Here is a 23,372-nt window from a genome sequence, read left to right on the forward strand (position 1 = left end):
AAAAACATTTCTCTAACAAGAATGTATTTTTTCCATCCTTCTATTTGGATTTATTACAATTTATGCCCCAACACAATACCTGATGCATTTCTTACAGTTACTGTTTTGAAAGTTAAAAATCACAGGTTTCCTTTAAAGATACAATGAAAAGAAGTGAAGCTCAAGTGGGAAAAGAGAAAAAGAAAAGGAAAAAGAAAAAAGAGGAAAAGAAGAAGAAGCAAAAAGCTGAATAGAAGATGGACTGTCAATAACTGGGAATACAAAGATGAATAGAAGGAAAAAAAGAATTCATGTAGAGACAAAAAGATTGAAGGATAGAAAAAGTAGAGAAAGTATCTCCTCTGCTAAACCAGCTACTATTAATAACAATAGTCATAACAATTGAACGTGCAGATCCAAGGTTTCAAGGGTTGTTGTTATGGGCACCATGATTTATATATATAATATATATATATATATATATGGTTTCTTTGTAGTACTAAATTTTAGTACACGTTATTCTATTCTCTTTTGAGGGTTTTTATCTTCATTGAAAATAATGGCTTAGGAACAGTAACACCAAAATATTAAAGTGTTTTAAAGGTATGACAATACTATGTGCTGTTGCGCTGCACTGGTAAAACTGGTGTATTTGCTTCAGAAACTCTACTATAGTTTATATGAACAAGCTGCTGTGTAGCCATGGGGGCAGCCATTCAAGCACAGGATACACAGTAGATAACAGATAAGTACTACTATAGTTTATATAAACAAGCTGCTGTGTAGCCATGGGGGCAGCCATTCAAGCACAGGATACACAGTAGATAACAGATAAGTACTACTATAGTTTATATAAACAAGCTGCTGTGTAGCCATGGGGGGCAGCCATGCAAGCACAGGATAAACAGTAGATACATAGCAGATACGCTCTTTAGTATACAATGGGATTCTTCAGAACTTGTTGGTTATCTACTGTGTATCCTGTGCTTAAATGGCTGACCCCATGGCTACACAGCAGCTTGTTTATATAAACTATAGTAGTGTTTATGAAGCAAACATACCAGTTTTACCATTGCAGGCAACAGTACATTATATTGTCATTCCTATAAAACACATTACTTTTTTGGTATTACTGTTCTTTTAAATGCTTATAAAATGTATTTTTAGCATGAATCCCTGTAAGGCTCTGCCAGAGATGGTTTCTTAAATACAATACTTTTCCATTTATGGTGGCATTTATGGATTAATTGAGTGGCTGCCACCTGCAGCATTAAGCCAAGTGCTTAAAAAGAGCTACTATAAACATCTGCACCAGGGTTGATCTTCAGCGTTGCCAATGGCCTCATTGCCCTTTGAAGCTCTAGTATCGCAAGCGAATCCTCTATCTTGTTAAAAAGTATTTGAGAAAAACTTTGTAAATAAACTGTTTCAACATATACTGATAAGAGATGCACCCCCTAAAAAAACAAAAAAAACTTTGGTATGTGAAAACAATGAGCTCTGAATTATAAAGCTGAGCTTCATTGGAAAAAGTTTATCAATAGCACAGTGACTGATCTATGAACAATAGTAAAAAGTTAAATTTACAGTATAGCTAAAATATTATATTTTAAGTAAAAGAATAACACACAATGCTCTATAAACACAAATTAAATGGGGCTGTGTTAAAAAATAAAATGCAGTTGCAAACTACCTAATAAGAACATTTAAATCTAATTAAAATGTTTTAATGTTCTTTCTTACAAGAAAAGTAATCACCACGAGACAGGGGTTTAACTAATGTGCATCTGATGTTCCATTTCATTTTAATTACAAAACAATAAAGGCTGTTTGCATTTGGAATGTTTTTATTTCCATCACATGAAATAGTTTACAAAATGAAAAGGGGGAAAAGTGCACATGCTCTTGGCTTCTCCGTCTAGAAAACAATGTCTAGTAAATGCACGATCCGTAGGGTTTTTTCCATGAAAGAAAGATATGTTGATATATATTTTGCTTCTGCTGTGCAGTCATTAGCATTGAATTCTGGTGCTTTTCAGATTTATATTATGATATGCTCCATTATCATTGTGATTAATGGAACACTTCACATTTCTATGGAAGTGTGAAACATGCCGCATGCTCTTTCATCTAAGGGGCTGATTCACTAAGCTCGAGTGAAGGATTCGAATGAAAAATACTTCGAATTTCGAAGTATTTTTTTGGTACTTCGACCATCGAATTGGTTAAATTCGTTCGAATTCGAACGAAACGAACGAAAAATCGTTCGACTATTCGACCATTCGATAGTCGAAGTACTTCCCCTTTAAAAAAAACTTCGACCCCCTACTTCGGCAGGTAAAACCTACCGAAGTCAATGTTAGCCTATGGGGAAGGTCCCCATAGGTTTGCTAATCTTTTTTTTGATCGAAGGATTTTCCTTCGATCGTTGAATTAAAATCGTTCGAATCGTTCGATTCGAACGATTTAATCGTTCGATCGAACGAAAAATCCTTCGATCGTGCGATCGAAGGATTAGCGCTAAATCCTTCGACTTCGATATTCGAAGTCGAAGGATTTCAATTCGAGGGTCGAATTTCGAAGTATTTTTAACTTCGAAATTCGACCCTTAGTGAATCTGCCCCTTAGTGTCAGTTCTGAAAATAGAATCCAGTGGATATATCTTAATCTAAGGTAGGCAAAGGCCCTTTTCTTTTGAAGGTGAAGTCTACCTGAAAATAAACTCTTAGTAGAATCTTGATCAGTGTTTCTAAACTTTGAAGTTAACCTCATTCCTGAAGCTTTGTTGTAGGCCTGGTGTGAAAACCTCAACTTTCTCTTCCTACGTAGGAAACTATTTAAGGTGCCAAATTCCAACATATTGATACTCCCTTTTTTATCAATGTATCTAACATTAATGTTTGCAGACAACTATACAGATAACATTAATTTCACAAGTGATATTTGTTCTTCTGCATTTCAGTTTGAAATTGAGACCCATTTATTAAAGGTCAAATTTTAGTGGTTTTAGTTTTTTGAAACAGTGATTAAACTCTATTGCTCTAAGATCTTGAATTCCACTGAAAAAAAAAATGCTGAATGATGCACTAAAAATACAAATGCAACGTTTTTTTTGGATAATTACTAGGGGTTAAAAAAGAAGTCTAATAGGATTGGCGCATCTCCCATTGATTCTTTTACATGGAGAAGTTTTGTATTAGTTTTCATGGTTTTAATGGTTTTAATTTAAAGGAACAGCAAAAACACCAAAAAATCAAACTGTTTCACTGTTTTGTACTGTTGTGCTGCACTGGTACAACTGATGTGTTTGCTTCAGAACCACAACTATCACTTATATAAAAAAGATGCTGTGTAGCCATGGGGGCAGCCATTCAAGCACAGGATACACAGTAGATAACAGATAAGTACTACTAGTTTATATAAACAAGCTGCTGTGTAGCCATGGGGGCAGCCATTGAAGCACAAGATACACAGTAGATAACAGATAAGTACTACTATAGTTTATATAAACAAGCTGCTGTGTAGCCATGGGGGCAGCCATTCAAGCACAGGATACACAGTAGATAACAGATAAGTACTACTAGTTTATATAAACAAGCTGCTGTGTAGTCATGGGGGCAGCCATTCAAGCACAGTATACACAGTAGATAACAGATAAGTACTACTATTGTTTATATAAACAAGCTGCTGTGTAGCCATGGGGGCAGCCATTCAAAGTTGAAAAAAGAGAAAAGGCACAGGACACACAGCTGATAACAAATACGATCGGTAGTATAAAATGGGATTTTTCAGAACTTAACCGTTATCTACTATGTGTCCTGTGCTTGAACGCCACCCCAAGGCTGCACAGCAGCTTGTTTAAACTATAGTAATGTTCTGAAACAAATACAGAAGTTTAATTAGTGCAGCTCAACTGGTCCTTTAAAAAAAACTCGAATTTTAGAGAAAAAATGTAATTCCTGAAAAAATAGGAATCCAAATATTTGTAAGTTGGCCTCTTAGATTTATGTTCAAGCTCAAGGCCACCAAAACTCTTTAAAATGATCATCTATGATTATTATTATTAACATGTAGTTATATAGCGCCAACATATTGTGTAGCACTGTAAAGTAAATGTGATTATACAACTAAATCACATGAATTCTATACATAGAACATATGGAGTAACAAACATCACAATCAATACAGGTAAAAAAAGGTGAGAAAGCTATGCTTCCAAATACGCCCCTATGTTCCTTACTTTTGATTCACAGCACTTTATCTAGTCTGCTTTTTGTTACCTAAGCTTAGGGATCATTACTGTTATACATTACTGGTAAACTGCTTTATAGCTGCTTGTGTTGAACTGGCCTCAGGCCCCAAGTAGAAGACATGAGGGTCTAAACCAAAGAAACATAATAAATAAAAAAAAAAGAAGGACATAAGGCAAGTGGTTCATGCAAAGATATTTAAGTATGTATGGGACCTGTTATTCAGAATGCTAGGGACCTGGGGTTTTCCAGATAATGGATCTTTCCATAATTGAGATCTTCAAACCTTACGTCTACTAGAAAATCCATGTAAACATTAAACAAACCCAATGGCTGGTTTCACTTCCAATGAAGATTAATTATATTTTAGTTTGGATGAAGTACAAGTAACTGTTTAATTATTACAGAGAAAAGGCAAATAATTTTTCATACATTTGGATAAAATGGAGTCGATAGGAGATGGCCTTCCTGTAATTCGGAGCTTTCTACATAACAGGTTTCCATATAATAAATCCCATACCTGTATAATTAAAATTCTCCCAGTTATGACATATTCTAAAGTTAATTGACTCAAATGATTTTAAGAGGAAAAACTGGAGGAAAAAGTAAAAGAAGCATGAATTGGTTCCTTATCAGTCACTAAAAGAGTCTATCAATTTTGCAACCAAATGATACAAGGTCAAATGAGATGTTTGCACTGCCTGTAGCATTCCCTCTGTGATACTCAACTCTGAGCTCTCATTCTTCATTGCTGGTCATAGGTCAATCCTGGAGATGGGTCTGTGTGTTATTACAGCATTCCATGGAATCTTGCCTCTGGCAAGTCCCCCAGCTGCTTGGATTTATTGATGGTCTAGCTATTTATAGAGTGATCCTTATCGAAGAAGACAACAGTAAATGAAATAATGGCACAGGTGGATAAGTCACCTATTTGCCATTGGTTAAATGGCTTGGTGGAACTTTAAGTAATCTAGAAATAAAGAAATGCAATAAAAAACTCACAAGAGAAAATTAGGAAGGATTATCTGATTCCTGCACTCCTTCAAAATTGCTGTTGGCTGCTGCTTGGCCAGTATTCCATGGCAACCCCAGTGGTTTATTACCATGTAAATGAATCTTTATTAGCATGGTCTCAAAAATTCATAAAGAAACACATACATTTTGTCCGAATAATAGGGATATACGTACCTGTCATCCCTTGTTGATCATCCACCGTCAACTTTAAACTCTTCCCTCGTCTGATCACACGTACTGTGTGCCACTCATTATCATTGAGGTTATAGCCAGCATAAAGTGTTTCTGGGCCTTTGCCTGTAGGACATGCCAAACAGTCATTAACGAAGCACAGCACAACAATGAAACAAGTGAGCCTCTTACAGAGGAAGAACAGACTTGCATCAGAAAGACTAATAGACAATGAGTTCAAATTGTGAACATTATTTCTGCATTTGTTTAGTTTAACGTACAAAGGCACATTCAGGCAGTATGGGAGGATTAATGTGCAGTACTGTTGCAATCTTCCTTTTTTCAATTACAGGAACCTTCGAGAGTATTGATTTTTGGAGTATTTACAACCCAAACAGTGCTGCTGACTGAGACTAATGGAAGTTTTAGTGGACCTGGAAAGCCATAGGTTACTGCACGCCTTGCGGGAACTCATTCAATCGTTTTACGTTACAGATGGCACAGACTGTTTTGAAGTATCTGAGACATGGAGCCATATATTTCTCCATCTGAAGTAAAGGGCAAGATCATTGTGCTGCAGTAGCATCAATAAAGTCCACTCCATCTGTAATGTGGTTAGCATTGCTGCCTTGTAATATTTGGCAGGGATTCACCGAACCCAGGATTCAGTTCTGCCCGGCTGAACCGAATCTGAATCCTAACTTGCATATGCAAATTTGGGTGAATTTTTGTCACAAAACAGGGAAGTAAAAAGTGTTTTCCCACCCCTAATTTGCATATGCAAATCAGGATTCGGATTCGGTTTGGTATTCATCAAATCTTTTGCGAAGGATTCGGGGGTTTGGCCAAATCCGAAATAGTGGATTCAGTGCATCTCTAGTATTTGGACTTGGAGTTTGTGATTAAGACCTCTCATTCTCCCACATTTGTGCAGCTTCTTCTGAAGCTCCAAAAATGCTGAAAATTTTAATTGCTATTATACATTTGATTCTAGAGTAGGTATGCATGAATGTAGTGGACTGATCCAGTTGATAATTGGTTGCTATTGTTGAGAGATTCGATGTATAATGTACGGCCTTACACTTATTGAATTTCATCCCATATCATTTTAACTTAGTCCACTGATGTTAAAAAATCTTGTGATGATGGGAGGTGACCTGGAACATAGTATTTGTACCTGGATAGAGAACTGGCTAAAAGATAAACTACAAAGATGGTAAATGGAACATTTTCTAATTCGACCAGTGTTGTTAGTAGAGTACCACAGGGCTCTGTACTAGGTCCCTTGCTTTTCAACTTGTTTATTAATGACCTGGAGGTGGGCATTGAAAGTACTGTTTCTATTTTTGCAGATGATACTAAATTGTGCAGAACTATAGGTTCCATGCAGGATGCTGCCACTTTGCAGAGTGATTTGTCTAAGTTGGGAAACTGGGCAGCAAACTGGAAAATGAGGTTCAATGTTGATAAATGCAGGTTATGCACTTTGGCAAAAATAATATAAATGCAAGTTATCCACTAAATGGCAGTGTTTTGGGAGTTTCCTTAAATGAGAAGGATCTAGGGGTTTTTGTAGATAACACGTTGTCTAATTCTGGGCAGTGTCATTCTGTGGCTACTAAAGCAAATAAAATTCTGTCTTGCATAAAAAAGGGCATTAACTCAAGGGATGAAAACATAATTATGCCTCTTTATAGGTCCCTGGTGGGGCCTCATCTGGAGTATGCAGTGCAGTTTTGGACTCCAGTCCTTAAGAGGGATATAAATTAAAAATTAAAATTATGAGGGTAGACTGTCAAGGTTGGGGTTGTTTTCTCTGGATATAAGGTGCTTGCGAGGGGACATGATTACACTTTACAAGTACATTAGAGGACATTATAGACAAATAGCAGGGGGATCACAGAGTTTATTCTTTATTCACACAGAAAAGAAACATGAAAAGCATTAGGCGATGTTGGTTGGTAGGTGACCTAATAACCCTCTGGGCTTATTATATTATTTTCTGTTTATTTTAGCAGGCACCTTAGCAGGTCATATTAATAAAGTAGCACCATAAACTAAGAGGCCCATTTATCAACATTTTAGTGCAAGAGTGCCCAAACTTTACTAATATAAGGTCTACTTTTAGTGATGTTGTCCCATTAGAATCTACATCCATAAAAGCACTTGCTTGCGTTATGTTCCATGGAAAATATTACTTAAATATTGATTTATGAGAAAAGTATATTGCTATATTTAACAAACAACTATTTCCTATGTTACCTTAATAATAATAGATATCTGAATGATAAGCATGAAACAGGAGGGTGAGTTAGACAAACTGTTTGTTGACAGTAAGGGATGGATGAATTTGACCCGTTTTATTTCACCAAAAATTTGCCACCGGCGAAATGTCGCTGACGCCCATTAAAGTCTATGGGCGTCAAAGCTTTTTTTTTTTTGGCGCACATCGCCATACAAGTCTATTGGCGTCATTTCTGCAGCGAAACAAGGCCAAAAAATCCCATCCCTATTGACAGTGTCTTGAGATCTACTGATCACCAGCTAAAGGTCTACTGGTAGATCCCTATCTACCTTTTGGGCACCCCTGTTTTAGTGGTTTTATGAACCACAAAAAAAAAAAAACATTTTCCACAAATGTCAAGTAATTTATTAAAACAGTCTATTATAAAAAAAAGAATTAGTTCTGAATAAAAATACAAAATGAATCCATATACTAATATGAAGACCTCAAAATCCTTGACTTTTACATATAAATACAAACAAAAAGACAGCAACCCTCTAAAAGCTTGAACTAAAAAAAGATTTTACAACTGGAAAAGGACAAATCCCATTGACTTCTACATGATCTTGACTAGGGATGTCGCGGACTGTTCTGCGGCGAACTTGTTCGCGCGAACATCGGCTGTTCGCGTCCGCCGCAAGTTCGCGAACGTCGCGCGACGTTCGCCAATAGGCGTTCGCGTCAAAATCGTTCGACCATTCGACCATTCGGTCGCTAAAATCGAACGATTTTCGTTCGATTCGAACGAAAATCGTTCGATCGAACGATTAAAATCCTTCGATCGTTCGAATCGAACGATATTCGGATGTTCGAAGTTCACGAACTGTTCGCGAACTGTTCGCATTTTTTGCCGGTGTTCGCGAACGGCGTTCGCGAACACATTATCGGCGGTTCGCTACATCCCTAATCTTGACAGTTTTTTATGGTTTAGCACTGGAGTCCCCAAACTTTTTTACCCATGAGTAGTGACATGTGAATCTGACCTGTTTTGTTTTGCAGTGAATTCTCGAAAAGGTGGAAAAAAATTTTTTTCACCCATTGAAGTCTATGGGCAGTTTTTCACTGCAAAATATGGCGACAAATTTTGCTCATCACTACTGTGAGCAACATTCAGATGTGAAAAGAGTTGGGGAGGAAAGCAAGCATGAAAAGTGTTCCTCTGGTTAAAATAAATATTATGCTTGGCCCCTATGCGGACTGGCAGCCTACAGGAGGCTCTGTTTTGCAGTACATCTGTTTTTTTATGCAACCAAAACTTTCCTCCAATCGAGGAATTCCAAAATAATCCCCTGCTTTGAGGCCAGTAGGAACAACATTCAAGGGGTTGGTGAGCAACATGTTGATCATGAGCCACTGTGTCACGTTCGGCACCGTATATCCAGAACCCAAGCTAAGCTCCCTGGTCTCGGCTCTCACTTCTGCCTTTAACCGCCGCCTTTCACCTCGGGAGGAGCCCTCGGCTAATTGGATGCCGCCAGGTCTTAACAGAGAGAGGAGCAAAGCTAACGGTTCTGGACTAGCAAAGGGGCACGATCATTTCACCAGGATACTGAAAGAAGAACACCACCAGAAACAGGCAGGCTGGGCCAGCACAAGCAGATAGAATAGACAGACAGGCCAGAATCAGGATAGAGATCGTAGAATAGTCGGAGGACAGGCCAAGGTTTCAGGATTGGAGAGATCAACGTTGTTTCAGACAGGCAAGGTCAGGATTGGAGGGGTCAGAGTAGTAAGCAGGCAAGCAAGGGTCAAACAAAGTAGATCAAACAGGAATCACTAAGAATAAACACTCAGGAACAAGCTAATTGAACCTAACAACCGGCAACTTGCTGAAAACTAAATTCCCCTTTTAAACTGTTTGAATTTTGTGCCAATTCACATGACGTCATCACACCGGCGCATAAACCAGGAAGCATGCCGGGGCGCGCGTGCCATAGGGAGACCGGCACTCAAGGAGGAAGGGGCTGTGCAGCGGGCGTCCACGCCCAAGGAGCGGCGGTGGACCCCGCTGCCCACTAGACCACCAGGGTAAGTCCTGACACACTGATTGGGGATCACTATCTTAGAGTAATTAGTATAATCAACAATTTTAAGTGCTAAAAATAAGATTTGTAAAAACAAACTATATACAAACATTAATAAATTGTCCCCATAGACTGGATTGTAACTATTATATAAAAAGTTGTACACTGCACACCCAAATAATGTCATGATAATAAACATATTATTATTTAAATAAAGGATATAGACTAAATGAAAGTGTGTTGAGGGACTTCTTAATTGAGAAAGTTTTGGGGATTTTATTTATGGTCATCAGACTTGCAACTATAGGCAGTGTCAGTCAGTGGCTACTAAAGCAAATAAAATGCTGTCTTGCATAAAAATAAGTCATTAGTCAGTGATAAAAAAAAAATAAAGTATGAAAAAAATTTCCTCATTATAGATCCCTGGTGAGGCCTCACCTTAAGTTAACAAGCTGGAAATAGGGCAGAGATAATGAGCTAAATTGCTAAAATTGAACAATTAAACTAAGGAAGGTGCAATATTTAGAACTCTAACTCTTTATAACTAAATTAAATATTATATCTAATTATAGACTGATAGAGGGAGATATTTTAACTATGTAACTGTGATATGCAATACCTAAAAAAGCTGTCTCCAGAAAAAAAAATAATAAAAAACAAAAATTTATTCCACTTTAGAGAAACCTCCAATAATGACAGACTTAAAACAAGCCTGCAATATAGCCATAAAATTAAATAAATAACACCAATAGAAATGTCAAACCTTGTTGTTGGACTGGACAATAGGGATGTAGCGAACTGTTCGCCGGCGAACTAGTTCGCGCGAACTTCGACTGTTCGCGTCCGCCGCAAGTTCGCGAACGTCGCGCGACGTTCGCCAATAGGCGTTCGCGTCAAAATCGTTCGACCATTCGACCATTCGATCGCTAAAATCGAACGATTTTCATTCGATTCGAACGAAAATCGTTCGATCGAACGATTAAAATCCTTCGATCGTTCGAATCGAACGATTTTCGGATGTTCGAAGTTTGCGAACAGTTCGCGAACTGTTCGCATTTTTTGCCGGTGTTCGCGAACGGCGTTCGCGAACACATACTCGGCGGTTCGCTACATCCCTACTGGACAACCAGGCTAAACAGTCAACTGCTAATGAAGGTTCTCCTGAAGATTGCCCAAGACTGTTGTTATCCAACATTAAACACTAGGGATATTTCACTGTAGAGAGCATAATCATTAAGCGTAAATGACTGGAAACATCATCCTGATGCAGAGTACTGTGCAAGAGCATATTGCCAAGAAACAAATGTCATGCCTACTATCCCATTGAGAATTTTCATTCTTTCCTGGAAACCTTTCCATTCCCTTTCACATGGGACAAATGAGTGCTAATTTGTGCTTCTGAATGACAGGCAAGTTAGTGTGTTAAGGTAATGTCACCCACCACCCACCCTAATGAATACAGTGCTGCTTAATGCCGCTTAACCTTAGTAACTTTCAAGGTTTAGCTCCTTGTGCTCCATCCTCAGACTGCAAAGAGTTGTTCCTTCACACACACCATGGGGCAGGGTGGAAAGTACAAAAAAACTCAGTTTTATCATTGTAAATGTAAATCTTGTACAACCTGTACAAGAATCTGAAAGCTGTACTCATTTAAAGCTCTGGGACAAGAAAAATATATACAGGTATGGGACCTGTTATCCAGAATGCTTGGGACCTGGGGTTTTCCGGATAACGGATCTTTCCATAATTTGGGTCTTCATGCCTTAAGTCTACTATAAATTCATTTAAACATTAAATAAACCCAATAGGCTGGTTTTACTCCAATAAGGATTAATTCTATCTTAGTTGGGATCAAGTACAAGCTACTGGTTTTTTATTACAGAGAAAAAGGAAATCATTTTTAAAAATTTGGATTATGGAGTCTATGGGAGACAGCCATTCCGTAATTCGGAGCTTTCTGGATATCAGGTTTCCGGATAAGGGATCCTATACCTGTACTACATATATATCTTACATATTATAAAGGCAGTCCACACTGCAATCTGAACTTCTTAAAGTGCTTTATCCACTAAATGCTACCAACATTTCTGCTTCAGCTTCGGGCCCAATTGTTGGCAAAATATATGGAATAAATGTGATTGGCCCTGCCTGTTGTTGCAGAGGGAGACATTCTGGATGTAAAAACAGGGCCCTAAGGGTACCATATGAACAATATGAGTTTAATTTTAACCAATTACACTAGAAACTCATATTCTTAATATGGGCTCAGATTGACTTTAGTTGGTTCATGCATTGATAGTTGGCAGTTTATTGTTTCAATGCATTTCTATGGTAGTGGACAGATGGGAGGTATGGCCCATGAAGGGTTAAATGGTTGAGGGAAGTTATGTTATGATATGGGGTGCGCTACTTGGTGAGTGGCAATGATAAATGTGTATTTTAGTGTTACTTTAGTTATGACCATTTATATTGAGAAGACTCTATAAAACAGCCAAAATCTAAACACTGGTTATTAAGTTGCAACTATTGTAACCGCGTTCATGTTAATTCTCAGGAGGACAGGACTACAGATAGTACATCTAATACAATGTACTCTTGTTTTATAATTTTTCATATTCTTTCAGTCCTGCATGCAACAATGTACCTATGGATTTCTATTAACAATAACAGACCACTAGATGTCACTAGTTTTCTAACAATTGTTAATGTAATTTGTCAGCACTCAAACATTAGAGGTTTATTTTATATTTTTGTACTTAACAATTCTTTTTGACTAACATGCTTTGCAAATGGGATGGCACCCAAAATATTGTCATGCTACCTGAAGACAAAGGAGGAATGTTTTATGCATCATAGGTAGATCTGTGGACAACACATACTGAAACCTCTTGTTTGAACTGAGAAACATTAGTGATCCATTTTATACAGGAATTCAGTTACATTAGTTAAGGTATGCATGATGCTTTCCACCTCATAATTAGCACTATTTGGGATGAGCAGTTCTTTCTCCACATCACCAATGGTTGCTCAAGAAATGGTGGACAGAACATTCCAAAAACATGATAGCATGTCCTTTTTTGACCCAACCTCTATTACAAGAGCTCATAGTACTGGTTTGGTCTTAATGACTGAACTGGCGTGTCATCCATGTCTTTGATGTTTGATGACCTGGCCAAACAAGTAGATCATTTCATTTACAGTTGTTCAGTTTAGGTCAGATTCCTAAATAAATGTATGTAGAACTTCAGATATCCCAATGTAGATGTTGCCCAAGTTATATGTAATTTTTTGGGCCACCTTCCATTTAGAGAAAGTCCTTTCTCTAGAAAGTCTTTCAAACTCTACTTCCCAGCTTGAATGTATGGACCCCAACCCTGTTATACTGTACAACGCAGACAGAGGTCTTTTCAATGCCTACAGAAGCTTACAACACCAGCCAGCCAACCAGTCATATGCCATAGGGTAATAATAATAATAATAATAATAATAATACACTGTTAATACAAAAAAAAACCATTGTCAGCTCATACAGTTTTGTTCATGCAACTGACCAAGGTCTTTATACATCTATTCAAAACAACATCACCTATTTAAATGCCAGCCTCTAACCATTTTTTAAGTATGGTCCTTACATGACACATGAACAATGCCCCATATAGGAGTATCTGAGGATATTCTCCTGAGCATATTCTGACTTTCTTTCAACCAAAAATCTAATCAGGCACTTTGTATTAAAAGTGACCAATCCTGACAAATAAAGGAAAGAAATGTTGTGCCCAGAGGCACAACATATATGTTCAAATGTAAGTACTTCCCTATAGTTGCAATTTTGGACTGCCACGTGGGTTCCCCAGGGCAGGGGTAATTTATATGTGATTGTATTTTACCCAGCACTTTTCCAGTTATATAGAGTTCTATTTTTTAACTGCAATGGTGTGGTTAATCATTTGTTCCTAGTGGGGCCACCCGTAGGTATATTCCCGGATCCCACTAGGTGGAGGGACTGCCATGGAGATAAATTCTCAGTACCCTTTCATTTAGCAAAGTATATTCAGGACCTGTGGATGGTAGGAGATGTATGGTTTATATCCTATGACACAGGGGGTGGCCAAGATGGGATTACAAACAGATGCAGAGCATAGAGTCCCTCTGATGTACAGATGTCCAGTAATAACATTTGGAATAAGAAAGAAATCAAATCCCTCATTTTTAAACAAAGCTTAAAGGTGCGCTATACACTCAACCTACCCTGCAGAATTGAATTTAGTGCTTACAGTAACACAGGCTATTGTCCCTGGTATGGAAATTCCTATTTAGAGCGGTGTATGCTTTTGAAATCCCCTCATTGTATTGCTTTTCCCTACACCATTCTGTTTTCTTCTTAGAGGATAATAAAACCATAGTGGGGCAATTAGGAATGATAATAAAGCCCATTGCCCATCTATCCTGAGCAATAATGTAAAAAATATAGGGAGAAAATTAATTAGCAACATGTTTATTTTATCCCTTAGTTATGCACAGAACACTTGCACCAGGACAATTGTTGTGCTCTGCACCCTGTGCCAAATTAAAATGTGAACATTAAAATGTGAAGTTCTGTCAGCAGCAGTCCCTGGCGCCCACTGGCCTGTGCATGACACACAGACTAGTAGTGATGTGCAGGTCAACAAATAGTTGACCCACACCCAACCTGAACCCACCATACCCGGCAAGTCCACTCTATTTATAGACCTGCACCTGATGTCCCAAAAAGGGGCAGGGCAAGTGCATGCCTATAAATTGAAGCTGCCAGAGGAGGAAGCCTAAAAAATAAACCTTAGGTGCCACCCACTCATCTAATAATACTGAATGCAGGCAATGCAGGGATACCCCCAAAAAATTAAAAGAAGACCTTACTCAATTAGCATGCACACTGCAGCATACAGACTGACATCAAAAATATGATGCTATATGCTCTAATAATAATAACTTTTTTTCTTATATATATTTTGGACTCTACAACGTTGTGACGCCAACAGCTAGAAGAGTCATCATACTATTAATATGTTGGAACATCACTGATATATACATATACTGTATATATATATATATGTCATCGCCCTTTTCTCTGTAGCTAGGAGACTGTGATTAGAAGGCACAAACAAACTACAATTAAAAATAGGTCACTCTTCTTTGCATTATAGTTGTAGAAAGCCATTCCATCTGTATGAGTTAAACTGTATATTTCTTACTGAACACAACAGAAGTAAACTGCAAAAACTGCCAGATGTCTTTTCTCCTCCCACGGAATAGATGCACTAATTGGAACACATAAAAGTAAACATAAGTCAGAAACATACGGGAGGGTTTATATTCTCTACAACAGGATATTCTGCAGCCGTAGCAAAAGCCCGTAGGAACTGCGATCTAGAACACAGAACTGGGGTACCTGAAATTATCATAATATTTTCCCCTTTTTGACTATTATCATCATTTCATAAAAGGACAATATGGAAATACAGATCAATTTCTGACTGTTTCACAGATTTAAAACAGAAGGCTTGGTTGTGGAATGAACGTAATGTACTGGTTTGAATTATTTTCCTAGATCCACATTATATCTATAATGCATTAAACTCATCAATCTATTTTGTATTTCCTGGGCAGTGGACAACATGCACTGATTTTTTTCCCTTTATATTGGGGTGGGTTTGAAAGAAACCTTACGCGTTTCGCACCTTCCGGCGCTTAGTCATAGGTGTGTCTGTCAGTAAGGAATTGAGTACAGAATTTAAACCCGGTGATCCCACCCCTTTTCGTTTAAAACCAATCCAGGGTCACAAGCAATTAACCATGCTTTCCTTCTATATATTAACCCATAATACCTATACAGGGTGTATGTACCATTTCCCTTATATTATACAGAATAGTGTAAAGTTGTACATTATATTCAAAATATCCGTTAAAAACACAATCCTTAAGGTTAGTTATTGCACAACATTATATTTAAACAGTATCTGGTTAATTGCTTGTGACCTTGGATTGGTTTTAAACGAAAAGGGGTGGGATCACCCGGGTTTAAATTCTGTACTCGATTCCTTACTGACAGACACACCTATGACTAAGCGCCGGAAGGTGCGAAATGCGTAAGGTGGGATATGTGGGGTGGTATGTACTGAATAATTTTAAATGTGAAATTCAATAAATTATTCTTATTTTTACTCTAAAAGGCCTTGGGATATATATCTTTTTTGATATAAACTTATTTGGATTTGACTGCCTTGGAACTGGGGCTGGTCTCTTTGGCCATGCTGAATAGCTGTATGGACTCCCGATTTTTCAATAGATATATTTGAAAGAAACCTGCCATAGTTAATTTGAGTTGAAAAAGGTCAAAAGACCATCAGGTTCACCCCCTTCAAATGAACTGCAGCACTTACAGTATACAACATATATTTTGACCTTGTGTCACCTTGGATTTTAACTTCTAGCTTGTCCTGCCAGGTCATTTCACACACTGCCTAACATTTTTTTTTTTAAATTAAAGTGCAGTCCTTCCAATCTTAATCAGTGGTCTCCAGTGGATCAGTACAGTATGTTCTTACTAATTTCAATGAGGCTACCAAAACATGACAGTATATATGTAACATTTAGGCACTACTCCTTGGAACGAATGCACCAAAGGAGAATATAGTTACATCATCTGAATGATAAGTTCAATGATTGATAATTGATTTTATTGGCCTAACTACCACCAAGCAAGTTGAAAGCACAGAACTTGTGAGCCTATCACAACCCTATGCAATCTGGCAAGTACATAGAACTTCTGGTCTTGTCTTTTAAACTGGTTCGCCTTATGTATTATATTACATCACAATAAATGCTGTTGTAATATGATGTGTTTGCAAACACTTATATGAAATATCTAAGCACCTAGCTGGTCAATAGCCTTTAGTGTAACTGGCAAAATTCACTGGGATGTTTCAACAGTATAAACCATTGATCATAATGACCATAATGTGTTCAAGCCACTGTTTGTGACTCAACATTTGGTTAAAGGGGTTGTTCACCTTTAAAGTAACTTTTAGTATGTTATAGAATGACCAATTCTAAGAAACTTTTCAATTGGTTTTAATTTTTTTTATATAGTTTTATAGTTATTTGTCTTTTTCTTCTGATTCTTTGCAGCTTCCAAATGGGTGTCACTGTCCCCTTCTAAAAAAAACAAATGCTCTGCAAGGCTACAAATGTATTGTTATTGCTACTGTTTATTGCTGATCCTTCTATTCATACTTTCTCCTATTCATATTCCAGTCTCTTATTCAAATCAATGCATGGTTGCCAGGGTAATTTGGGCCCTAGTTACCAGATTGCTTAAAATGCAAATTGAAGAGCTTCTGGATAAAAAGCTAAATAACTCAAAAACCTTCAATTATAAAAAATTATCTCAGAATATAATTCTCTACATCATACTAAAAGTTATCTCAACCCTTTTCAGTCCATCATCATTGCAGTGATGTGCAGGTCAACAAGTAATTGACCCTTCAGCCAACCTGAACCCACCCATTCCGGGAACCTGACCTGTCCATCTCTGATGTTACGAAAGGAGGCAGGGCAGGTGCATGCCTATAAATAGAAGCTGCTGCAGAAGGAAGCCTAAAAACTGTAAAATAGGTACAGGCGTTGGTCTGAACCTGCCATGATTACAGATATGCACTGGTCATCCATTTATGTTCATTGATGAAGCACCCAATGGTGCAAAAAGCATCAGGAGGGTGTGGCCTGTATAAGGTAAGGAGACACTAAGGGGACACTGATAAGTGGTATGTAAGAAATGAACTATTTATATTGTCTGAATTAATTTGGGTGATTTTGCACAAATACATTTTTGAAGTGAGCTGACATGCATTTCTGTTTTAATATTTATGTTCACCCCTAATTGCTTGTAAGCCTGGGGATCCAGAAAAAATAGTAAAGCTAAAAAAATATCCCTTTCAACATACCGTAAATCTCACACTAAGTTGGCTTTAGTTTAAGCCTATACCCTATCTACTCTTAACATTCCCACTTTGGAAACCTCTTGTCTACAACCTCAAACATGGATTTTACTAATTGAGCCTGTGAGCTTGTAGAGTGTCCACCTGGTTTTATGGGTTACATACCTAATATACACAACATTCGGTAACAACATATTGTGAATTGTCTATGGTGTTAAAGCAATAAAGGGTATTACATTAACACATTAATGGAATAACATATTGCTTTGATATTTTATTGGTGATTAGGTCATTGTGCCACACTCTCTTATTTAGCAAATTCTTCCTAGTTATATTAAAAAAGAGCATAACATGGAATCTCAAGCACAAGTTATGAAAATTAATGCTGATCCTTCTTCTGCTGTCTAACTGAATTGCAATTCCCCGAATTCATTAAACACTACCACTTGCACTGGTACTTAAGTAGTCACAATGAGAGTTGATTCAAAGACTACAGGCAACATGTAAGTGTGGAAACTCTTAATGGCAAGGTGTGAGCCAAAAGAAGGTGATTACAGAGTTTCAGGGGAAACAGGCAGAATCTTAAATCCAAGGTGGGGAACATTGAACTAGTCTCCCTGGAAAGCTATAAAACCTCTAGATCTTTGCAAGAACAGAAGGGCAACTTCCACTGACTTCTACATGACCCTGACATCTTGTGTCTTAAACCAGCCCCTTAATGCCAGCTGGGCATTTATGATACTTCATCAGGACTGCATCACTCTCTGAAAACCACAGGTTCCATGAATAACAAAAATAACTGATAAAACATCCGGTCATCACATTATTTGCAGCCATAGAACTCCCAGGGTTAACATACAGAGGGTTGTTTATTAAAATCTGACTTTTTAGTGGGAAAAAAAAAAGATTTATTATACCCCAGAGGTCGTATATAAGTCAACGGGAGAGGTCACTATCCTATTTGGAAGTGTGGTATACGTTGGAATTAGCCTGAAAATCTGACTATTTTGGGCTGTTCAGGCAAAAATCAAAAAAAATCTGAGCTTTCAGGAAAAAGCCTGAAAAAAATTGTGCAATTCGGGATAAAAATCGGAAAAAATTGTACGACTTTTGATTTTATCTCAATTTTATAAATTTGGTCGGATGTTTTTAGTTTAAAAAAATCAGATAAATTCAGATTTTGATGAATAACCCCCTAAATCAATGAAATGTCCATATTAGCTGAGACAGGGACAAAATATCAACTATAACTGAGCACTGCCCTCTGCATACACGGCTTTACCTAAAACTATTGGTATGGAAATTAAGATGAAATTTAGAGACAACTGGTGTATGTTATAGCCTAAAATATTGACATCACCAAAATACAGAGTAGCAGCAAACTAATATAGTTATGTTCAGAACAGTGTATTTAAAGGTAAAGCCAATGGCTAGTGTTCTGGCATATGGATAATGGGTATGTACTACACTGTAGACCTAAATCCCTCAGTCCATACTGTATATATTTTCTTAAATTACTTTGGAAAGTGCACGTAAATTATATATCCAACAGAGAAATCAAAATTCCAAGCCTGAAGCGGGATGAATAATTTGAAATGAAAACATCTGGAGCTGAAAATGCATATTTTCTCTGCACTTTATATATAGAAAGGTAGAAAATTTCCATAGTCGGATGCCTGCTAAATCCCCTGCTAAAATCTTTTGTTCCGCACCTCTCCTCTGCTTTAGCAACTCTCAGTAAAGATTGACTAATGTACAGTACTATGCTAATTATGTTTTAAATAATCTAACATCGAACTCTTAATGCAGAAACCGCTTTCAATTTCCTAAAAAGACAGGATAATTAGAAATTTGTTCTGATTTTAAAAAAAAAACGCTTAATAGCCAGTTCCTCCTTTGTGCAGTCATCTAAATTGACATCTGAGGCTCACTCTCTACTTCGCAGAAGTCTCAGATCTAGAAACTTTGTTATTAGAGGTTCTGCAGTATTAAACTCCTTGTCCTCTCTTTACATCTAAATATATAACAGCAGAGAGGACAAGAATGGACACATTCCAAATTAATTGACCTTACTCCAGATGGAATAAAGTTCATCTACCAAAATCGAGAGATCCATATTTGCCAAATAGTGATTTCTGTTCTGCACTAGTTGGAAGTGAATGCAGTGCCATGCTTACAGGTTCATCTAGAAACCATAGTATAAAGCGAGGAGGGGTTTTTGTAAGCCAAAAGGAAGAAGAGACTTATTCCAAAAACTAGACTTCCTAATGCAAGCACAAAAGTAATTGTAACCTTTTTACGAAAGTAAAGTGAAGACAACTAATTATTCCCAAAATAACTCTAAGGGGCAGATTTATCAAGGGTCGAATTTCGAGGGTTAAAAAACCCTCGAATTCGACCCTCTAAGTAAAATCCTTCGAATTTCAATATCAAATTCGAAGGATTTTAGCGAAAAAGCTTTGATCGAACAATCAAATAAAAATCGTTCGATCGAACGATTCGAACGATTTTAAGCGATCGAGCGAAGGATTTTTTTTTGACAAAAAAAACTTAGAAAAGTGCTGGGGAAGGTCCCCATAGGCTACATTCGGTAGCTTTAATTTGGCGAAGTATGAAGTCAAAGTTTTTTTAAAGAGACAGTACTTCGATTATCGAATGGTCGAATGGTCAAACGATTTTTACTTCGAATTGTTGAAATCATTTGATTCGATCGAATTCGATCAAATTTGATCAATTCGATGGTCGAAGTACCCAAAAAATTACTTCTAAATTCGAATATTTTTTCATTAGAATTATTCACTCGAGCTTAGTAAATCTGCCCCTAAAAGTTTACTTAAAGATGAACCACCCATTTAATTGAGAGGGTTGGTCAAATACAGTAGTTCTTGAGGACGGGAGTTAAATGAATATCATTATTAGAAAAGGTATACATGAAAACAGTGTGTCATATTTTGGGAATAATTAGAGTTGTTATAGTTATTTAGGGGCAGATTTACTAAGCTCGAGTGAATAATTCAAATGAAAAAATATTCGAATTTAGAAGTAATTTTTTGGGTACTTCGACCATTGAATTGATCAAATTTGATCGAATTCGATAGAATCAAATGATTTCAACAATTCGAAGTAAAAATCGTTTGACCATTCAAATTTAGTTTTTGTGTTGTTTTATCTGTTTTCTTGTGTAATTAAGCAGCCTTTGACAATGATATAATATGCAATCTAAGCAATGCTTTAACACTCATTCAAGGTGGGATTTATAAACATTGTTTGTTCCTTTTATGTAATTGGCCAAACTATGTAAGGGGGTGTTTATTTGCTTCATTCTTGAAATTATTAAATATTAATTTTAGAAACGATGGATCATGGAATCTAATATCATTTCTAAATGGTCTTACAACATATCAGTTGATTTTTCTATGTTCATTTGTTTACAATGACCTGATTTTTTTTAATAATGTGTTTACTTTATCAAAGTAAAGCTGCCTCTATATGAATCAGTACTGCCTACCAGCTCTTGACCAGGTCACCAGCTTGTTATTCCATTTATGGGGCCAAAATAATGGCATCCCAAGCTAAAATAAAGTTCATGTGGTCTAGTGATATGCAAGTGAACAAAAAAAAAGTCCTGCACCCAACCCAAACTCTACCTGACCCAGCACAGCCACTCTATTTATAGACCCATGCCTTACCTACCCATCTCTGATGTAAAGAAAGGAGGCAAGGCAGGCGTGAGCCTAAAACTACTTGAGGTGGGAGCCGGCAGAGTTAGGTTGTGAATGGGAGGAGCAGAAGGAAGAGCTCAACCTAAACCACGGCCAGGCCAAGCCGACGGGGTGCCCCAGGCACCCAGTCAGCTACTCCTGCCCTCCCCCATGTGAGCGTGTGCGTTTGTTACATGTGCTATAGGGGGAGACGCATGCATGAGTGTGCATGCACTATACATGGAGATTAAAGAAAGGGAAGGGGAAGGGCAGGTTAGTGACAAAGGGAGGGGTGTGATGAAGGGGCGTGATGAGGAAGGGATGGACAGAGGGAGGAAGTGACGGACAGAGGGAGGAAGTGACGGACAGAGGGAGTGGAGGGGGAAATCGAGCAGGGGAGCAAACAAGCCGGACTAGGGGTAGGCAGAAAACTTTTGAACAGGTACCTGCCCAGCGCCCCCCACATCTTTGCACCCAGGCAGGTGCCTCTTCTGCCTACCCCTAGTTCCGGCCCTGACCTGAACCCACCTGTGACTTTGCTAAGTGACAGGTGGGTTGAGATTGAGCTCTTCCTTCTGCTTCAACCCATGGGTTGGGCCACACATCAGTAATGTGGTTCTCTCCTGACCAGTCTGCGCAGCCTCTAATAGTCATACAGCATACAATCAGATCAGCTCAATTTATCCTACAACCTTAGTGGCCAAAAAAGGGCAAAGTTGACATGACTAGCAAGAATGATTTTCCTTTATGGTAACAGTTAAGGTAAAGGTATTGACAAATTATAAATGAGGGAACATTCCTTTATAGGACAGTACATGGAGATAAGCAGCAGATGTGGCTAGCATTAATATGTACAGAAAGGTATGGAGACAGTATCCAAAATCGTTCACTGAAAAGCAATGAAATAAAGTTAATGCAAGAAAAGGAGTTTTTGTACCTCCAATACATTACAGGGCAATCAAATGTAGATTCAAAAGGGACTTTGACAATGTATCCATCTTACCGTGACTCTAGAAATATGGATTATATATTTAATAATACGCCACTCCATGGCCTACACATTTCCACCAACCTTCAGGGAAGAAATTTAATTCCACTGCAGACTCCCTTACGGAGTTCAAAGTCAGACTTTTTTTTCCATTCAGCCAAAATTATTATTCTGCTCACTATTTCTGGTAAAAAATTGCATTTTCTTTCTGTTTATTATGTATACCTGTATTCTACAAAACACGTCTTCATTTAGTTGTCCCACTGAAACATTTATGCATCAAAATCCTTCATCCCTACACCTGCCTCTATATCTTTTTTTCATATCAGCTGCATGCAGGTCTTAAAAGTATTTTTTTTTCCTGAAAAGCTATATAGGTTTGTCATGTTATCTGTGGAAAGAAAAATAATGTGTATATACACAGAATGACTTGAGCCACAGGAGGCAGTGTGGTGGTGTCCTGGCTCTGATAAGATGCCTGTTGATTTGCTTCCTCCAGGTCAGCCTTTCTTAGTACACACCCTTGATCCAGTTGAGGGCAATTGCTCATTTGAGAGCTATTTAAGCCTGGTTTTTTCAACACCTGCTGCTGGATTATTGGTCCTACTGCTGACTCCAAGCACTGTGATATCCTGATTGTGTTCTTGATCCTGTTCTCCTGTTCCTGAAATCTTTTGTTAAACCTTGTCTTGTTCCTGTGCTCCTGGTATTGACCTCAGCCTATTTTTGACTGTATGAACTCTGCCCACCCTGACTTTTTGCCCGTCCCTCATATGTTTGTCTGCCGCCTGCCCTGGACCTGGACTTGTTTATTTGCTGCCACTTATATTTCTGCAAAGGTCTGTGCACATTTTTGTTATTAAACATCTTGAAATTATTCAGCACATTGGCTCCTGTCTCTGAACCCTTACATTATGTGACTTTTATGCCAGCCTAGGTTACTTTTTTTCCGATGTCGTGTGGGGATCCATGACCTCAAATCTCA

The 23,372-nt window shown here is 37.8% G+C and overlaps 1 protein-coding gene across 29 annotated transcripts in view; it reads right to left on the bottom strand.

The window, feature by feature from the left end:
* LOC108717747 (neurexin-1) overlaps window positions 1-23,372 on the bottom strand; it is an 830,073-nt gene that overhangs the window by 410,758 nt on the left and 395,943 nt on the right. For all 29 annotated transcript variants that reach the window (XM_041564308.1, XM_041564317.1, XM_041564316.1 and 26 more), the window contains one exon: window positions 5,418-5,540. In XM_041564308.1, the coding sequence (XP_041420242.1) occupies window positions 5,418-5,540 (123 nt within the window). The remainder of the gene's footprint in view (window positions 1-5,417; window positions 5,541-23,372) is intronic.

The sequence above is a fragment of the Xenopus laevis genome, chromosome 5S (genome assembly GCF_017654675.1).
Source record: "Xenopus laevis strain J_2021 chromosome 5S, Xenopus_laevis_v10.1, whole genome shotgun sequence".
Taxonomy (NCBI): Eukaryota; Metazoa; Chordata; class Amphibia; order Anura; family Pipidae; genus Xenopus; species Xenopus laevis.